Source organism: Culex pipiens, chromosome 3, assembly GCF_016801865.2.
Source record: "Culex pipiens pallens isolate TS chromosome 3, TS_CPP_V2, whole genome shotgun sequence".
Lineage (NCBI taxonomy): Eukaryota > Metazoa > Arthropoda > Insecta > Diptera > Culicidae > Culex > Culex pipiens.
Genome location: NC_068939.1, coordinates 30,556,071 through 30,575,168, shown reverse-complemented (window position 1 = coordinate 30,575,168; position 19,098 = coordinate 30,556,071). Strand labels below are relative to the sequence as shown.

At 35.7% G+C, this 19,098-nt stretch overlaps 1 protein-coding gene across 2 annotated transcripts in view; it reads right to left on the bottom strand.

The window, feature by feature from the left end:
• Nucleotides 1-409: 409 nt before the first annotated feature.
• LOC120428812 (opsin, ultraviolet-sensitive) overlaps nt 410-19,098 on the bottom strand; it is a 306,492-nt gene continuing 287,803 nt past the window's right edge. The window contains exons 5-7 of one of the 2 annotated variants that reach the window (XM_052710759.1): nt 4,749-4,879; nt 3,929-4,684; nt 411-3,811 (exon numbers count right to left, since the gene is read on the bottom strand). In XM_052710759.1, coding sequence (XP_052566719.1) covers nt 3,747-3,811; nt 3,929-4,684; nt 4,749-4,879 — 952 coding nt within the window. In that variant the 3' untranslated portion in view covers nt 411-3,746. Of the gene's footprint in view, nt 4,685-4,748; nt 4,880-19,098 lie in introns of both variants that reach the window. The other variant, XM_052710758.1, reaches the window with a different exon arrangement.

The window sequence follows — 19,098 nt, the reverse complement described above, 5'->3', positions numbered from 1 at the left end:
TTTCCGAATTTAGGCACTTTTCTTCTGCAAGTTTCCCGCGACGCAGGCGAAAAGCTTCCGCCCCAGCTTCCGGGGAAAAAGCTGAGTTCGCGGGGGAAGCTTTTCGTCAGGACGGGGGAAACTTTAACCCTCACACGCTTACCAGTCTCGATTGCTCGAAAATTTTCTCCTATCCATCGGTCGACAATGTTTAAGCTTTTCTTTTAGGTGTGTGTGATTGCGAGCGTGCGTGGGTGGGGTGGGTTTGTGTCTTGGGTGCAGTTTGTGGTGAAAAAGTGGGGAGAGTTTATGAAACGTTGTGTTTAACAAGCTAGAATGTGCACATCAAGTGTTGTGAGTTATGTTTTTTTTTGAATTTTAGTACGCTTTACCACAGTTTTGTGAGACGCAAAAGGCGCACTCGAATTAAATTTTAATGGTTTTGAAATACTTTATCTGAAATTTTTAATGACAAATGCTAGATGAATTGTGATTTTCACGTTCTCTTTGGTGTTGTTTTGGTGATTATGTTTCATCTTAAATTGAATACTTATAGAAAAGTTCAGAATAACATAGGTATTGTTATGGTAATACAAGACATAACCAAAATCTCTACATTTTCATTTTCATGCAAATACCTACCAGAAGCCAACAGAAATTCATGAATAATTACAACGCATTCTTAATTGACTTGACAGTCTTCGGAATTACAAGCACGTTTGATTTACTCTATAAATTTTGAAGTTTGAAGAATGAGGGTGGTATTTCGATGTGCATTAGGGTGACAAGAAAATTTGGAAAAAGAAATGGAAAATCTCAAGAGATACTCCCGGGCTCGATCCTATAGGCAACAGCAAGTAAATTTGCCAATTTTGAGCCAAATCAGTTGTGATTAAGGAGGGAAATCGCGAAAATATATGGGGTAAAACATTGCTTCACAATTTTGGCTAGGTCTCGAAATGTTGTTCCGCTTCAGATGGAATGACCCAAATAGGAAGTATATGAAAAATACTTTTTACTTAAAAAAACATCAAAAATCAGGATCAACTCGGATCGTCTAGCACTCTTCGGCAAAGTTTTAGGGAAATGAATTTCCTACAAGAATCTTACACTTGGACAATTTTGGGCGAGACCTGCACCACCTGGCAGAAACATACTGAAACGATGTTTTTCTGCATACACTTTTGAGATTTCCCCCTTATAAACTTTAACGATAAAAAGCGACCTCTTAACTATAACCAATTTGGCTCAAAATTGGCACAGATACTTAATAAAGGAATCGAGTCAGAGGGTATCCCTGATATCGTTTTTTTTATTGTCACCCTGATTTGCAGCAAATTTTGCTCATCATGCTAGAACACTAACATCTGAGCATTTCTCTACGAAATCGGTCTTTTTAAATTATTTTTTGTATTTTTTAATCCGGCTGAAACTTTTTTGGTGCCTTCGGTATGCCCCAAGAAGCCATTTTGCATCATTAGTTTGTTCATATAATTTTCCACACAAATTTGGCAGCTGTCCATACAAAAAAGATATATATCTATTCCGGTTGTCAATAATTTTACTTTCTCATGGCTTGCATAGACATTTTTCTTTGCGAAACGAAGCTTTGAAGGGTGTTTGACATTGGGTTGTTTTTGCTGGACGTTGCCATGATTCTCTCCCATAGCAAGGTACCAAGAAAAACATATTTTCAGTCGAGTCTTCATTTTGCATCGTTCTGTAAACTGATGATTCTCTTCCTCGACGGTCCCTTGGATATTGACAACCAGAGAGTCGACTGTATGAAAATTCAAAAATCTGTATCTTTTGAAGAAATTTTTTGATTTTTTTTTTGATTTGGTATCTTGGGCAAAGTTGTAGGTATGGGTACGGACTACACTGGAAAATAATGATACACGGTTAAATTTTTTTTGGTGATTTAAAATTTCATTTTCGACCGAGTTATGAATGTTTAAATCAATACTGATTTTTTCAAAAAATGGAAACACTGGTCGCATTTTTTTTCATTTTTTACATTAGCTGCAGAGATGTTGTCTTACAAATGTTTTAAAACAGGAAATTTGATGTTTTCTAAGTCTCACCCAAAACAACCCACAATTTTCTAAAGTCGATATCTCAGCAACTAATACCTAGTCCGATTTTCAATGTTAAAAAAAAATCATCATTCCGGTACGAGAATCGAACTCACGACCTCTGGATTGGAAACCCAGCACGCCGCTAGTCGAAACCCATCCCCTACCGGTCAGTATTCCCAGTGAGTAGAATTACTCTTTGAAGGGATCTGACTTTGCCGAGCCAGGAATCGAACTCATCACCTTCCGCTTACTAGGCGAAACCCGTAACCTCACGGCCACGGAAGCTCGGCAAATGTTAAAATATGGAACATTCGTGAAGTTTTCCGATCTTTTCGAAAACAATATTTCAAAAATTTTCAATCAAGACTAACATTTCAAAAGGACCAAAAATTCAATATTACGCCCTTTTGAAATGTTAATCTTGATTTATTTTTTTGAAGATATTGATTTCGAAAAGATCGGAAAATTCCACGAATGTTTCATATTTTAACATTGAAAATCGGACCATTAGTTGCTGAGATATCGACATTAGAAAATGGTGGGTTGTTTGGGTGAGACTTGGAAAACATTAATTTTCATGTTTTTAAACATTTGTATGTCAATATCTCAGAAAAAGGGTCGTATCAACAAAGTTCAAAAAAGCAAAATATTGAGAATTTCCTCAGGCTTTCAAAAATATTATTTTTTTCAAAGGTGGGCAAACTTGGGCACTAATTTTAAAAAAAATGAATAACTGAGACTATTTTCAAAAAAAATACCTAAAATGGCTATAACTTAAAAACGGTGCACTAAATCAAAATTTCACTGAAGTACTTTTTGATTGCAAATTCGATTTTGCATCGAAAAATGAAGATAAAAAAAAATTGTGCGACCAGTATTTCGGTTTTTAGAATAATCAGTATTGATCATAACTTGGATTCATAAGTTATATGGACAAACTAATGATGTAAAATGGCGTTTTTGGGCATACCGAAGGCACCAAAAAAGCTTCAGATGGATTAGAAAATACAAAAAAAATCGAATGACTGAAATTTCAGAGAATTGCTCACCTGGCATCGAACAGGTAACATAATTCACGACAGTAAGTAGGAATGGTGTATTATATAAAAAAAATTTTTACGGTATGTAAATCATTACTTGGAACATAAACCTTAGTTTCGTTGTATGATTTTTGAATTATTGTTTGAAATTAAATATGGTTCAAATGAAAATCATGATAAAAATGGACAATTTTCTTTAACCGATAGAACTAATGCAAGTTTTGTTGGAATTCTCATCATTTCAGTTCTTTTGTCTTTCCTAAACAGAATGAAAGATGGAACGACGTGGGAATTGTCGGGGACGATAGGACGTAGGGGGTCATTATCCGAACAGTTCGTTAAACATTTTAAATCTATTATACATATACGTTATAAACCTCTTGAAACGCTCGAGTCGTCAACATTCTTAATGTAAAAATGGATCCTTTAGTGTAATTGGAGAAAACATTTACACATACATTCGTTTGTTTTGATTTTTCCATCATTGCGCAGTAAACAACTAGTCAGTATCCTAAAATATTATCACGAGAAGGCACTTTTTCACGAAAAATTCTCTCCCCTCCCCCTTCGGGACTTACAGGTCGTAAGTCTCTTCGTCCCCGGACATCCAGCAGGTGGTCTGAATGGACTGCCGGGCTGGGCATCTGCCCTAGTGGTTGTTTGGCTGGGTTTCAGTCAGATCGATCGAGCAGGACAGGGAGGTGTCGTCGGCCGCTGAAATGGAAGATTGAGCCCGTTGAAGACCTCCTTTACGGTTCGAGGCAAGGTTTTGGCTGTAGTTGGGTTGAGCGACGGATGAGGATACGGCGGGGATGGGGTCTGCGTCCTTACCTGGAGCGCGTCCAAGCTGGACACGTTCGTTGGGACCCGCATCGGAGTCGTTCCGGGAGGCGTTCCGAGTGTAGCGGGACGTTTGGTACTGCGAGTGGTTCATGTCCTGTTCTTTGCCGAACATTTTGCGCAGTTCCTGGCGGAAACGGGGATGATTCATGGCGTAAAAGTACGGGTCGATGCAGGACGCCGTTTTGGCGAGAATCGCCGGAATCATCGATCCCAGTGGAGTTAACAGATGTTCGTATCCGAACACTCCGAGCATGGCCACGACGGCGTACGGAGTCCACGCGATGAACCACAGCCCAATGATGCCGATGACCACTACGGCCAGTTTGACCTCTTGCTTGTTCTTGTTCTTGCTCGACTGGATGCTGCCGGCTCCGATGACAACCCGCAGAATCGCCACGTAGCAGTAGCTGATGGTTAAGAACGGGATCACCCAAGCGAATACGAAGTACATGAACATAAACACCCGGGCGTCCCAGCCTCGATCCAGATAGTCGAAGCTGCACGCCGTCAGGAATCCTTCCGGAGTGTACCGACTGAGGCCGATCTCGAGCGCGGGCATCAACGAAAAGACCAGTGCGTAGATCCACGTGAACACGATCATGAGCATGACTTTCAGCCGGGTCGTCGATCGGTTCGGGTTCAGCGGGTAGACCACCACGTTGTATCGATCGACCGAGATCATCGTAAGAGTCATGATGGCCACGGTTCCACCGATCGCCCCGAGCAACGAGTAAATCGTGCAGACTGCGAAAGAAACGTATTGATCAATTTTCATGTTTTGACCTTGCATTAACAAAAAAATACTCACAGGTATTCCCAAACGCTGGTCCCAGGTGGTAGCTGTTGTACACGAATATGGGTGCTTCCAGCATAATCAGGAAGTCCGCTACTGCCAGATTGATGACCAAGTAGTTGGCGGGTGTCCGCAGTGACTTGAATCTGTAACGAGCAATTGAAGAATCCGTTATACCCGAGGAACTCAGTAATAGGAATCCCTCCAAATCCGTGCACAAACGAGCAGAAAAGTACGACTAACGAAAGCAGCCTGATTGGAACTGGAAATTGCATTCACCGGCTCGATGCCGGCTGTCAGTCGGAAGCCCGGCTCAATTTTGATCATAACCCAAATCAGGATGCACCCAATAAAGCTGACTGCATAAAAGATGCACGCCAGGTAAGTTTTATTTATTCTCCGGTTCCGTTGTTATCTTGTCCCGTCTCTCCATCCAGCTATCGTCCAAAGCCACTCGCTGCGCCACCGTTGAAAACCTCTCGGAATTGCATTTCCCCGGTCTCAAGTTCATTGCAATTCAATGCCGGAATTCTACCCCCCAATGTCACGTAAGGTTGATTTTTTACCGTGTGTGAATACACTGTGTAATCAGATCGAGTCCTGGAAAATGCAATCTTCACTGCAGCAGCTTTGGTTACAGTTCAGTTTGGAGGAGCTACAAATCGATGTTGACATTGAATTTTTCGTTACACTTTGGAGGGTGGGGGAGGGACCTTCATTCACCAGGAGATTAAAAACTAACCCGAGTTGGGGAAGGAGGGATGATTACCAATCTCGCTTCTAATTTGGGGTTGACCTCTCGTTTTGTTGGTGGACGATGTTGGCAGATTGGGATTATGAATAATTACGATAACTTGCTTCGTCAGAGTTTTTTGTGCAATCTTTTTTTCAGTTTTAATTTGTTTGGAGTTTTAATGAGTGGCACGGGCTAATCTAATCATTAAAATAACGCTTCAAACAGATTTCGAAATTGATTGAATTTTCGAATTTTGTTGGTGTTGAGTGAAGTTTGTCTGCGGCATTATTTTTTCATTACATGAGACATATTAAATGCAGAAAATGTAGAAAAACAGTTTACAAGTAAATAACTCAATAATAACTGCTTGGATGAAACTGGTTATGGCATAGAATAAAATATAGTAATATAATATTTGGATTTCTCAAATTATCACACAAAAAACAGAGTCCAGATATAGATCTTAGAAATTGTATATTAATTTATTGCTTATTTTAGGAATAAGATAATCGATGCAATTGCTGTTGCTGTTCTTAGTTGCCCGTTTTTTCCTCAACCAATCATCTTTAATTTCAACTTGACCAGCACCGTCTCAACCTAATGGTGCCACTTTAACCTGCTATGAAAACAACCCAAAAGGAACCCCCACCAGCGAACTCCGTCAACTGGAAGAGAAACTACACTCGGAATGCTCTTTACGCAACAGTTGCTTCAGGTGTTGCCAATAATTATAATTGTTTTTTCTTCTTTGCTTTCCTGTCGACTAAACTTTCCGGGGGTAAAGGTGTTACACCTTGCTCGAGGTAAACGGAGAGCATTCGAAACATAAGTTTCAAAGTTTTGAGCGGAAATCTTTCGAACTCGTTTCCTTGCCACAGCAGAGCACTCTTAAAAACAATGTCTTCTGTTCGATCATTTTTGTGTCCTATAAGAAGGGGGTAACATCAAATTATAAAAAAAGCTATTTTCCTTGAATTATAAAGCTAAAAAACGATGTCCAGTCATATTACGTCATAACTGTGTTTTTTTTATTCTAAGGTAGGCGAGATTAAGAAGATTAAGTTAAAAAAAATATTTTACTAGGTATTTTACCAACCAGTGAATTCATAGAATTCCTCGGGCAATATTTAGTTAACTAAAATTGATTTCAGTTTAATATTATAATATTCTGAAATAAGCATAGGTAAAACGGTTACAATGACCAACAAAATTTCTGCGCAGGCTCAACTCGAGGAGAAGCATGAAGTTTGGACGAGTCCCCAGAAACACGTGCACTTTGAAATTTTCAAAAATATTTATACTGGGCCGAATGGTTTTCTCCAAAGTTTGTATCGCGAATTGGTGCTGTTCGCTACTCTCACATATTGCATGCAATTTTTTGCTTGTATGAAACAGCGACGAACCGCCCTAACTCTCCATACAAACTTTGGAGAAAACCATTCGGTCCGGTCCAAATCCGGGCTTTCTCGGGGCTACCCCCTGCAATCAAAGATTGACCCATAACTAAGCTAAATTCAAAATTTGAGCTCATTTTGACCACGGGAAACCCTCCCTCTAATCGCTTGAATTATGTATGGGAAAAATCGTCAAAATGTATGGAGAAAAGCAAATGTTTCAGTTTTTTACCTGTGGAGGCGCAACAGTCGTCCAATCTTTATCAATTTTCTGATATAGGACCTTCATTAAATTTAGAACAACTTTCCCCAAGAAACCATATTTTTAAGATTTTTTGCTGAAAAGTTATTAGATTCTGAAAATCACCATATTTGCGCAGACGGCTCTAAGGGGCTACCTAGAAACAATTATTTTTAAATGCGCCTGTGTGCACGCTTGCCTGTCTGCCTGCTACCTGCCGGGCAGTGCCCCTGTTAGGGGCAGTGGGGCAGAATGGACCATGGGGGCAGAATGGGCCTCCCTTGGTTTTGGGCTTTATAATGGATTTAGACCAACTGTAAGGGTTTTATAAAGGACGTCAAATAGCATCACCATACCGAAAACGACGTTTGAATTTATGTATTTTTCGAATTATGAGCAAAAATGTAAATTTATTGAAAAACCACGCAAATGTTGTTTATTTCGAGTTTGTTAAATAAGCTTTCTCGAAAGTCAGATTGTTTGAAAAAGTTTGTTCAATGTTTATAATGTTACCAGGAGCTATTACAAAGGTAATCAAACAACAACGGAACCTTCAAATCATTAAGAGGCTTGGTGGTGGAAGTGTTAAATTAAAATCCACTTGGGGGCAGAATGGACCACCCTTTTCCTGCCTTATAAAAACAATCAAAAGTAGCGAAATTCGAGCTAAATGGATTATTTCACTCCTGGTATCTTCTAAAATCACGTTAAATGCAACATTACTTGATTTTTTAATTGTTTTGACGCTTATTTGCAAAAAATGTGTCTTATTTCGACATATTTACACTATTTTCAAACATGTTTGTTTTGTTAAGTCACTATTTTTATGAAAGTGATCAAACCTCATGGAAACTATGTTGGAAAGGTTACTTAAGTCATTTCTTATCATCACCCTTCGACGTTGTATTAGACGAAATGGCTTGTTTTCTAAGGTGGCCCATTCTGCCCGCACCCTGGAAAAAGTAGTCGAAAAACACATTTTTTAAATTGCATCAGAAATATTTTTAAGCTGAAAATTTTTATCAACCAAGTATACAACATTGAAGGTAACATCCCAAAGCATAAGCCTACTACACTGGATTCATAAATTTGTAAGTTTTAGTAAGGTTTTCGGTACATTTTACTTAGGCGGACCATTCTGCCCCCCCTGCCCCTACGTTGCCCCTTACGGTTAATGGAACATTTACATTGCTGTGATGCTAAAAAGGAGCACCCGCCGTCGAGCAGTTTTCGCTTTTTTCTACAATGTCAAGCAAAACAATGTTATTGAGCCAATGTCAAATTGTAAACAACCCGAGCAGACGGAAATAGCTTGAGAATAACATTTTTTGATATTTGAAAATTCTAGGGCAATAACATTTTATGTTATTTATAACAAGATTTGTTATTCGTCGTTATGATTTTTTTGTTATTAGATTTTTATTGTTATAACAGACTAATAACATTTGTAGTTATTCTTCGAACAAATCTTTGTTATTATTTTTTGTCATATTAACAACTAATCCGATCATCCCAATAACAGTTGTGTCGTGATTGGGGACTTTCTTTTATAATAAAAACACAGATATTTTGCAATTAACAAACAACACGTCTTATTCCACAGAAATTAACCACAAAACTGATTTGACAATCTTCATTCTCTCTTTCGCCAGCCGCGCGCATCTCGTTGTTTTCTCGCTTGTTGTTCTCTCTCGCAGCTCGCTAGCGCGCTCTCGCACTCCATCCGCAATCAGCTAACAAGGCAATATTCATGAAGGTGCGCACTTTTTGTTGCGCTCTTAACTATTATTTATGAATTATATCAATGTTATAATAAATACTCATTTAATAATTTATTACATATTCAATCCTGCAACCCATAATCCCTACATTCTCCCTCTTTTCTACTCTCAAGATGACGAATATCAATCATAATTCCTAACAGAAAAATTGCATGAATGCTAAATCAATCAATGTTTTTTTTTAAATTTCCTAAAAGATTTTTGTCGGGTTCCTCGACTTTGTTTTCATGCTGATCTAAATACGAAAGCGCAGTCTTCGAAATGTTTCATCTATGTTGTCCAAGAGACTGACATCCGATCGCAGGAGTTGTAGAAAATGGAATGCACTGATGAGGTTGAAAATTTAAAACACCTGAAAATATAAGAAAAAGAAAAAAACGAGGAGAAAAACAAAAACCACAAATATTTCTCAAATAAACGCAGGTTTATCAATTTTTTATGCAATACGAGATTAGTGATTGTTTACCTGATTTTCTTTAAATTTTATGTAATTTAAAATTAAAAAGCAAATTTTACAAACATTGCTGAAACAACACAACACGATTTAAAAAAATAATAATTCAAATTCAAAAGCAATTTTTTTTTTTAGACATTTCGAATTAAATGGAATCAAATTATTTTTCTTTATTATCATTTTGTGAATATGAAATATAAAACAATGTGTTCTAAATTCAAAAATCTAACATGTTGCTGACTTAAATAACAAATGAAGCATAATCCTGGCGTTTTTAAAGTTTTAAATTCATGTGTACCATATAAAACAAAGAATAAACATTTCTAAAAATATATACAATGTGGTAATTTATTTAATTTATTTAAAAAAAAAAAATCTGAAACAAAAACTATGACAGGCACAGATATTGTTTTTACTCAAATTTACACTTTGAATTTATGTGCGCCCGCCACGGAGTTCAAATCGATCAGCCCAGTGCCACGTCCGATTGATCCACCAGACGGGACTTGAAGTTAAACATAAACTGATTTTAATATTAAATGCAGTCGTGACGAAAAGTATATGTTTGTAATTAATACCCAAAAACACCCAAAATGGATCTACAAGCAAGCTTATTCCTTCCTCATTTTCAATATTTTTATCTGTACTTTTCTGTAATTTATTCCCAACCAAGCTGTACAGCTAAAACAAACAACTTTTTTTTTTATATAAAGGCTAATATGGAGATCAGAAGGAAAGGAAGGCTTTACGAACAGCAGAACAAATGAGAGGGAGCGTTTTCTTGGGGCTTTTCTTCACCCTATCTGGCTTGCTTTCGCTTCTACTGCTGCCCATTTGATTTTTTTCTTGACCGGTTCCTTCTGATGTACATACACCGCTTAACATTGTATCAAAAATTACCGCATTTTAACTAATTTTGAAACTGTTAATAAATCATGGCAAAAATTACTAAAATGCAAAATCAGTAATATTTTTAAAGAATTTGTTTTCATCAGTACCGGTACACTTTCATAAAATAAAAAATAGTCCGTATTTCAGTTTAGGATGATTTCTTAAAAAGCAATCTCAATAAATGAAGCAAATTGCAAAAATAATATAAATAATTCAATTAATGCTCAAAATGTGCTTTGCTGCACAAAATACATTTTTTTATAAAAAAATAAAATCAAATGTTGTTTATTCTTGCCACAAAAGCTTTCTTATATTTTTTTTACCGATTTAACGATTTTGTTCTGTAAATGCATGGTAGTATCAACATTTTTCAACTTTTATATTAAAATTTTTGAACTTTCTATCAATATTCACTTACGCGATCTTTTAACCAAACAAACGATAGTTTTTACCGAATAGTTTTTTTTTCTGTTGTGTCTACTTAATAATATTTTTGTTTATCTTGAAACAAAACATAGTTCAGAAAATATTATTCTAATGAATAAAACAAAATCATGTGGTAAATTGTTGCAATAAAAATAAAATATATAAATTGAAATAAATGCCGTTCCGCTATATTCGATTTCTATTATATGTCAAATTAATTTTCTCTTCAAATTGTATTTAAAGTAGCTAAAGGTATGGATTCAAGCACTTTTGATATTACCGTAGATTAGATTATTTAATGTTACATTTAATCATGATCAAAACAATGTTTAAGGTCATTTTATTTATAAATACCTTCAAAATGTACTGTGCTTATCAGATAACAACAAAAAAAATATTTTATTCAATTATTCTTGTAATGCATAGATGTATAGATTGCAATCTGACTACTTTCTAAAAGGGTTCCAGCTCAGGCGAAACATTTTTCAAACTACCTTCGCAGAGGTCTGTCAGGCTCCAACACGGAGGAGACAATATCCTAACCATTTCAAAACGTATCTTGCTTACCTAAAAACAGCTGAAAGATTTTTTTAATGTTTTATTTTTAAATATTTGGTTTTATTTTTCTCGTAATGTAAAATGGGTTCCAAGCAACTTTGATATATTACTTGAGTAGATTGTTCACAGAAACTTATTTTTTTTTAATCACGATCTTTACGATCCCTGTCAATGGTTTCTTTTCTTATTTAAAATTTTAACTTTTTCTTTGCTGATAAACTCCTGTTATGTAATTTGAAAAAGTTTGGTTTCATTATTAAGTACAATCGATTAAAGAACCCCAAAGTTTCTTTAATTTATTTTAAAATAATGTTTCTTTTAATTTAATTTTGATATATTTACTTTACTAAAATTCTGAAAGTGTTTTTTTAACTCAATAAAATGATACATTGTTAAAATATAATTTCTATCGAAATTAATGAATGATTTTGAACTATTTTGGTACAAATCACAGATATTGCATTGAAAAATAAAAATTAATATAATAAATATTTCCTAGTTTTTTAAAATAATGTTTTTTTTTTCGTTGCTCAAATTGTCACTCATACTTCTCAACTCAAAATTAATATTTAAATATTTGTATTATTTTCTCTTGTGACGCAACGCTCTCACACTTTAAATTATATTTTAAGCATTTCTGATGATTAATCATTCCTTTATTTATGATTTAAAAATGCATCAAATTAATTATTAAGTGAATTATTTTACCTTTTTTTTAACTAATAATTTATTGTTCATGTTAACGATTACTTAAATTTTTACTTCCCTGTGAAATAATGTTGGGTTTCAAGCAACTTTTGTATCACAGCTGAGTAAATCGATTAAAGTAACAATTAACCATAACAACTATCAATATGGAATACTTAATCATTAACGTCTTTCAATTTAGAGGTTTATCTTTCAAGAGAGGACAACTCCAGTGTTAGATAAAGTGACAACCGTTTTAGTCCTATTCGATGAATTTAAAATCATTTTTTTAGGTAGTTCACAGACATAACTCCAAAATACATATTGCTTTATCTGTGGATACCAAAAAGTGCTCACTTTCACATTTAAATTTATTTATTCATTTTCTTAGGTCAATTTCTTTTGTGATGTTAAAGACGGTTCTTAATTGAATGAAAAGATTTGCTGAACAATATATTTCTAAAATCCATAAGGCTCCTTCTGCGAAGTTATTAAAAAAAAAAATCATCACAAAAGTCTGTCGGGTTCCTTTATCGAGGAGATTGTTATCTGACTGCTTTCGCAAAGAACTCCAGCACAGATTATTCATTTTTTTTTAATCTGACTACCATCACAGAGGTCTGTCTGTCAGGCTCTAACACAGAGAAGACTTTTTTTCTGACTACCATCGCAGAGGTCTGTCAGGCTCCAACACAGAGGAGACTTTTTTCTGACTACCATCGCAGAGGTCTGTCAGGCTCCAACACAGAGGAGACTCTTTTTTTTCTGACTACCATCGCAGAGGTCTGTCAGGCTCCAACACAGAGGAGACTTTTTTCTGACTACCATCGCAGAGGTCTGTCAGGCTCCAACACAGAGGAGACTCTTTTTTTTCTGACTACCATCGCAGAGGTCTGTCAGGCTCCAACACAGAGGAGACTTTTTTTCTGACTACCATCGCAGAGGTCTGTCAGGCTCCAACACAGAGGAGACTTTTTTTTTCTGACTACCATCGCAGAGGTCTGTCAGGCTCCAACACAGAGGAGACTTTTTTCTGACTACCATCGCAGAGGTCTGTCAGGCTCCAACACAGAGGAGACTTTTTTTTTCTGACTACCATCGCAGAGGTCTGTCAGGCTCCAACACAGAGGAGACTTTTTTTTCTGACTACCATCGCAGAGGTCTGTCAGGCTCCAACACAGAGGAGACTTTTTTTTTCTGACTACCATCGCAGAGGTCTGTCAGGCTCCAACACAGAGGAGACTCTTTTTTTTTTTTTGACTACCATCGCAGAGGTCTGTCAGGCTCCAACACAGAGAAGACTTTTTTCTGACTACCATCGCAGAGGTCTGTCAGGCTCCAACACAGAGGAGACTTTTTTTTCTGACTACCATCGCAGAGGTCTGTCAGGCTCCAACACAGAGGAGACTTTTTTCTGACTACCATCGCAGAGGTCTGTCAGGCTCCAACACAGAGAAGACTTTTTTCTGACTACCATCGCAGAGGTCTGTCAGGCTCCAACACAGAGGAGACTCTTTTTTTTCTGACTACCATCGCAGAGGTCTGTCAGGCTCCAACACAGAGGAGACTTTTTTTTCTGACTACCATCGCAGAGGTCTGTCAGGCTCCAACACAGAGGAGACTTTTTTCTGACTACCATCGCAGAGGTCTGTCAGGCTCCAACACAGAGGAGACTCTTTTTTTCTGACTACCATCGCAGAGGTCTGTCAGGCTCCAACAAAGAGGAGACTTTTTTTTCTGACTACCATCGCAGAGGTCTGTCAGGCTCCAACACAGAGGAGACTTTTTTTTTCTGACTACCATCGCAGAGGTCTGTCAGGCTCCAACACAGAGGAGACTTTTTTCTGACTACCATCGCAGAGGTCTGTCAGGCTCCAACACAGAGGAGACTTTTTTTTTCTGACTACCATCGCAGAGGTCTGTCAGGCTCCAACACAGAGAAGACTTTTTTCTGACTACCATCGCAGAGGTCTGTCAGGCTCCAACACAGAGGAGACTTTTTTTTCTGACTACCATCGCAGAGGTCTGTCAGGCTCCAACACAGAAGAGACTTCAAAATTAACTATGACTAATCAATTATAACAGCAAAAAACGTTGCTCAAATCAAATTTCAAAGCAAAACATTGATTGTCAATTTCTGCATAAATCTATAAAATTTTCATTAGAATTCTAAAACGATAGTTTTCAATTTCCACAGCATCAAGCAACAATCTAATATTGCATCAAATTCACATTAAAAATTTATCGTCAATAATAACAACAATCAAATCTTCATTCAAATGAGAACTATACATTTTTTCATTAACCATAAAATTAATAATCAAATTTAGCATCAACTTCAAAACAAAACATTGGTCATCAATTACCATATGAACAATCAAATATTGCGTCAAATTTAAAACTCAAAATTGCCCATCATAAAACCACAATCAAATATTGCATGAAATTTAAAACCGAAAAAAAATACCTTTCTATAATAACAAAACTCAAATTCTGAAAAACAAATCTTGGCCTTCGATTGCCACAACAAAAAGCAAACCTATCATCATATTCAAAATAATAACTGGTTTTCGATTACCACAATATCAATCAAACCTCGTATCTTAATCGAAACAAAATATTGGTTTTCATTTATCGCAAAAATAAGCAAATTTGTCATCTTATCATAACAAAACATTGGTCTTTAATTCCCTCATCAACAATCAACTCTTTCAATCAAAATTAAACCTGTAAATTTTGTAATTTGTGATTTTATTGGACTTTGCATCAAGTTATTGCCACAACAAGCATATCTTTCATTAAATTTAAAACAAAACTAACAAGAAGCAAATATTTATCTTATTCAAAAATAAACATTGGTCTTCAATTACCAAAATAACCAGCATCCAATCCAAAATAAAAATAATGATCATCAATAATAACAACAATCCATAACAATCAAATTTTGCATCAAATTCAAAACAAAACATTGGTCATCAATTATAATAACAACTATAAAATTCAAACAACAAATTTGATTTCAATTACCAAAACAACAACTAAATTAAAAACAAATTATCTACCTTCAATCGCAAACTAATCCTCCATCAAATTCAAAAAGAAATATTGATTTTCAATTTCCACAATCTTGTCAAATCTTTTGTCAAATTATAAACAAAATATTGATTTTCATCAATCACAAAAATAAGAAAAAAAAATTGAAGTCTTATTCGTAACAAAACATTGGAGTTCAATTTCCACAACAACAATTAAACATTGCATCAAATTAAAACAAAACATTGGTCGTCAATCAAAACAATAACAATCAAATCTAAAGCAAAAATGTGATTGTACAAAAACAATCAAATTTCGAGCAAATTATTTGCCTTCAAACTCCACCATTAACTTAGAATAAAACATTGGTTTTCAATTATCACAACGAAAAGCCAAACTTACTACTTCAAAACAAAACATTCGTTCCCAATATCACAACAACAAGCAAATCATTCATTAAATTCAAGACCGTCAATTATCGCAGATAGTTTTATGCCTTTTATCAATTTCAAATAACAAGTTCAAGCAAACATCTACCTGTTTCAAAACACAGGCAAAACAACAAAGCGAAACTTTGGACCTGCATCCTGGCAGGTAAACAAAACTGTTGGATTTCACAACACAACAATTCAAGCAAAACAAATGATCTTTCATGATCAAAAGGTTCGACTTACCGGACTGTGCCATTGTCGTGATTGGGGACTTTCTTTTATAATAAAAACACAGATATTTTGCAATTAACAAACAACACGTCTTATTCCACAGAAATTAACCACAAAACTGATTTGACAATCTTCATTCTCTCTTTCGCCAGCCGCGCGCATCTCGTTGTTTTCTCGCTTGTTGTTCTCTCTCGCAGCTCGCTAGCGCGCTCTCGCACTCCATCCGCAATCAGCTAACAAGGCAATATTCATGAAGGTGCGCACTTTTTGTTGCGCTCTTAACTATTATTTATGAATTATATCAATGTTATAATAAATACTCATTTAATAATTTATTACATATTCAATCCTGCAACCCATAATCCCTACAAGTTGGAGTTATTTTTCCAAAACAAAAATGTTATACCCAAGTTATACCAATATCAGACCAACAACAAATTTTGTTATGATCACATAAACTGTTATTAAACTCTTATGCAAAAATGTATGTTTCAAGAAGATTCCATAACACTTTCTGTTATTTTAACAGTATTTGTTACTGAAATGGCATGAATTTTGTTATTAACGTCTGCCCGGGAAAGAGTCCTGCTCACGTCAGTTGATGTTTATATTAGGCACTAGCAGAATAGACTCTTTGTTTACACTTCGACATTGGCCCAATTATATTGTTTTGCTTGATGGATTTCTTATGGAGCGAACTGTCAAAAACTGCTCGACGGCGGGTACACCATTAATAGAAAGGGAAACATTGGTTCATAGTTTTCAGAATTTCCCAGAGTAATTCTCAATCCAGTGTTCCAAGAAATCATGTTGTGCAACATATTCCAAAATCTAACTTACCCGCAAGTCATGGAAAAGGGAGACTTTGGCACCTCTTTAGCTACAGGAAAAGTCTATGCTGTTTTGTGGGTCTTACCGTTGCCGAGCAACTAATTAACTTTCGGCATCATTAACCAGTTCCTGCAGATGCCAAAGGGTTCTATGTTTGCAGTTTCATATTTTGGGATGTGACCTTCTTTGCAGGTCTAGTAAACATCGTTCACAACTTTACAGAAGGCAGGTCAGTTCTTTGTACTGCTCGAAATTTGTGTTTTTAGATGAATTCTAGCATGATATTAGGTATCCGGTTGATTGAAGTTTTGTTTAAATATTAAATTCAGTCAAATAAAACAAGTGGAAGCGAAAAAAGGCTTTAAATGATTATTTCGTAGCTTGTATGTCTGCTGTAAAAAGCTAGGACGTGTCACAAAATAGCACACCAACGACGTGATTTCAAGTTTTTTTTTTTTAATATGGGGAGAGCTTTCAAACGCTTCTAAAACGATAACAATGATTGAATAAATTTTTGCTCTCAAGCAAAACAAAACAAGATAGTGCAAATTTATTCTTTGGCACGAGCAGTTTACATCAAAGGAAAAAATAATTTACATAGTCCCAGAAGTGAAAACAACCCCTGCTTGGAAAACTTGTTTCCTTTCCACCAGGAGCAAGAAAAAGACAAACATCTCGAGCTTTACTTTGTCAGGGGTGAAGAAAGTTGGGTACATTTGTTACCTAATGTTTTTACTTTTACGTGTACCAAAATCTGCCCTATTTGGCAATAAAAAAAAGCTTTAATAATACTTTGCAGCTGGTGCCTTTTCTTCGTTCCGTAATTTTTTAGCAAACTGACAAGAATTGTTGTGAAAGATGCTGCTTTTCTCTTCATAAGCATCCCTCTTTTTTTTAATGGAAAAGCCGCTTTCGTTTAACGAAATAATATAAGTCGTGAACCAATTTATACAATTTAAGATGTTTCCGCTTTTATGGCAAACTGGCTGATTACCGTTAAAGTTAGGGGATCCAACCAGCAGGAGCAATTTTCAAACTAATTGACTCGAGGGTTGCTGGGGGATTTTCCTGGCTGTGGCTTTTTTGTGGATCCTTTTCGGTTTTTGCGCTGCAGATCCAATTATGAGGTGCTATTCAATTAATTTAGACAAGCTTTAGTCTTTTCATCTAATTATCATTTCTTGAAGGCAGGGTGCGTCATAATTTCGAGTGTTGATTGCTTTGCTGAGATTACAGAGATTATATGCATAACACATTCACTGTTTAAAGAGTTTTTCCATAATTCAATTTGTAGTAAATATATCATAGAGATCTGGGAATCCTATCCACAGTCATGAGTTTTATTTTTAAGCTGGGTCTCATGAATTTTGATGATTTCAATCACAAAATGTGAACCTATTAATAATTTTGATAACATAAGTGTTTGTTTTACATTTTGCTGAATCTGATCTGAGTTATTTATAAGAAAATGATCAGAAACCATCCTATTATTCCTTCTCAATTCGCTTATCAAAAAATCATAACTTCTCGCTATTTCAACCGATTTTAACACTCTTGGACGCTTATGAAAGGTGTTTAGTTAGACTTTCATGGAAACATAGTGAGGAGTTCACCAAAAAAAAAAAACCATTTCTCAAAATCTTGTTATTGAACCTCGCACTTTTTTGAGTATGATACGTAAAATTTCACGAGTCCTCAGTCAAAACACCATTTGAAGATTTTATAAGACTTTTTCAAATGTTAGGCCAGATTTTTTGAACTCTTCACTGTTTTTCCTGGAAAGTCCTACTTATCTTTTTGAATTTGAGTCCAAGAGAGCTAAAATTGGCATAAATGACGCGAAATGAGGATTTTTGAAAATGTGATTTTGCGAAAATCGACGAAAATTGTTTTTTTTTGAAAACCCTAACACAGCGTAAAACACTTAAAAGACCAAACGAAAAAGACATATCTAATTATTTCAGCCACAGAACCCTTACTCCAATTTGAGCCAAATCGGAGAATTTTTTTTATTTTTTTTTTATTTTTTTTTGGTTATTCTATTGAAATTAAATTTGAATAAAAAAAAATTTTTTTTGACGCAAATTTCGCAATTTTCATTTTATTAATATGAAAAAATTAAAAAAAATCTCTATCAAAATCTTTGTTTATATTGGAAAAAAATTGTGTCGATAATAGAAACATTTACAGCAAAATCGATAAAAAATCGATTTTACAAATTCGACAGCACGATGTGATGTGACTTCTATTACTGCCATTTTTTGAATTGATCCTGCTTAACAAATACCCAGTCACATGGTTTTTGAGTCTAAAGCCACATCCACTCTTGTAGTAAACTTATTATTTTTAATATCAAGGATTGGTGATATTCAATTCAGTAATAAATAAGTCGTACCTTATTTTTGGTATTCACTCTGGTTGAATTTATTTGTCTTGATTTTTACGATTTTTTTGGTTCCAGCGGAGCGGGTTGGCTCTACACTGGCTTTTAGTGGGTTGTTTTTTGCTGTGACAATTTTTTTCTCGACTCGCCGAAACTCGCCGAACGTTGCTTATATCCTAGGGGTTCCCTCCGTTCCCAGTCCCGTGAACTGCATCCACGTTGCTTTCTTCTCACTCTTGGTCACTTCCGGTTCAGCCGGCACTGTATCCATCGCTCAACACAGGTTTC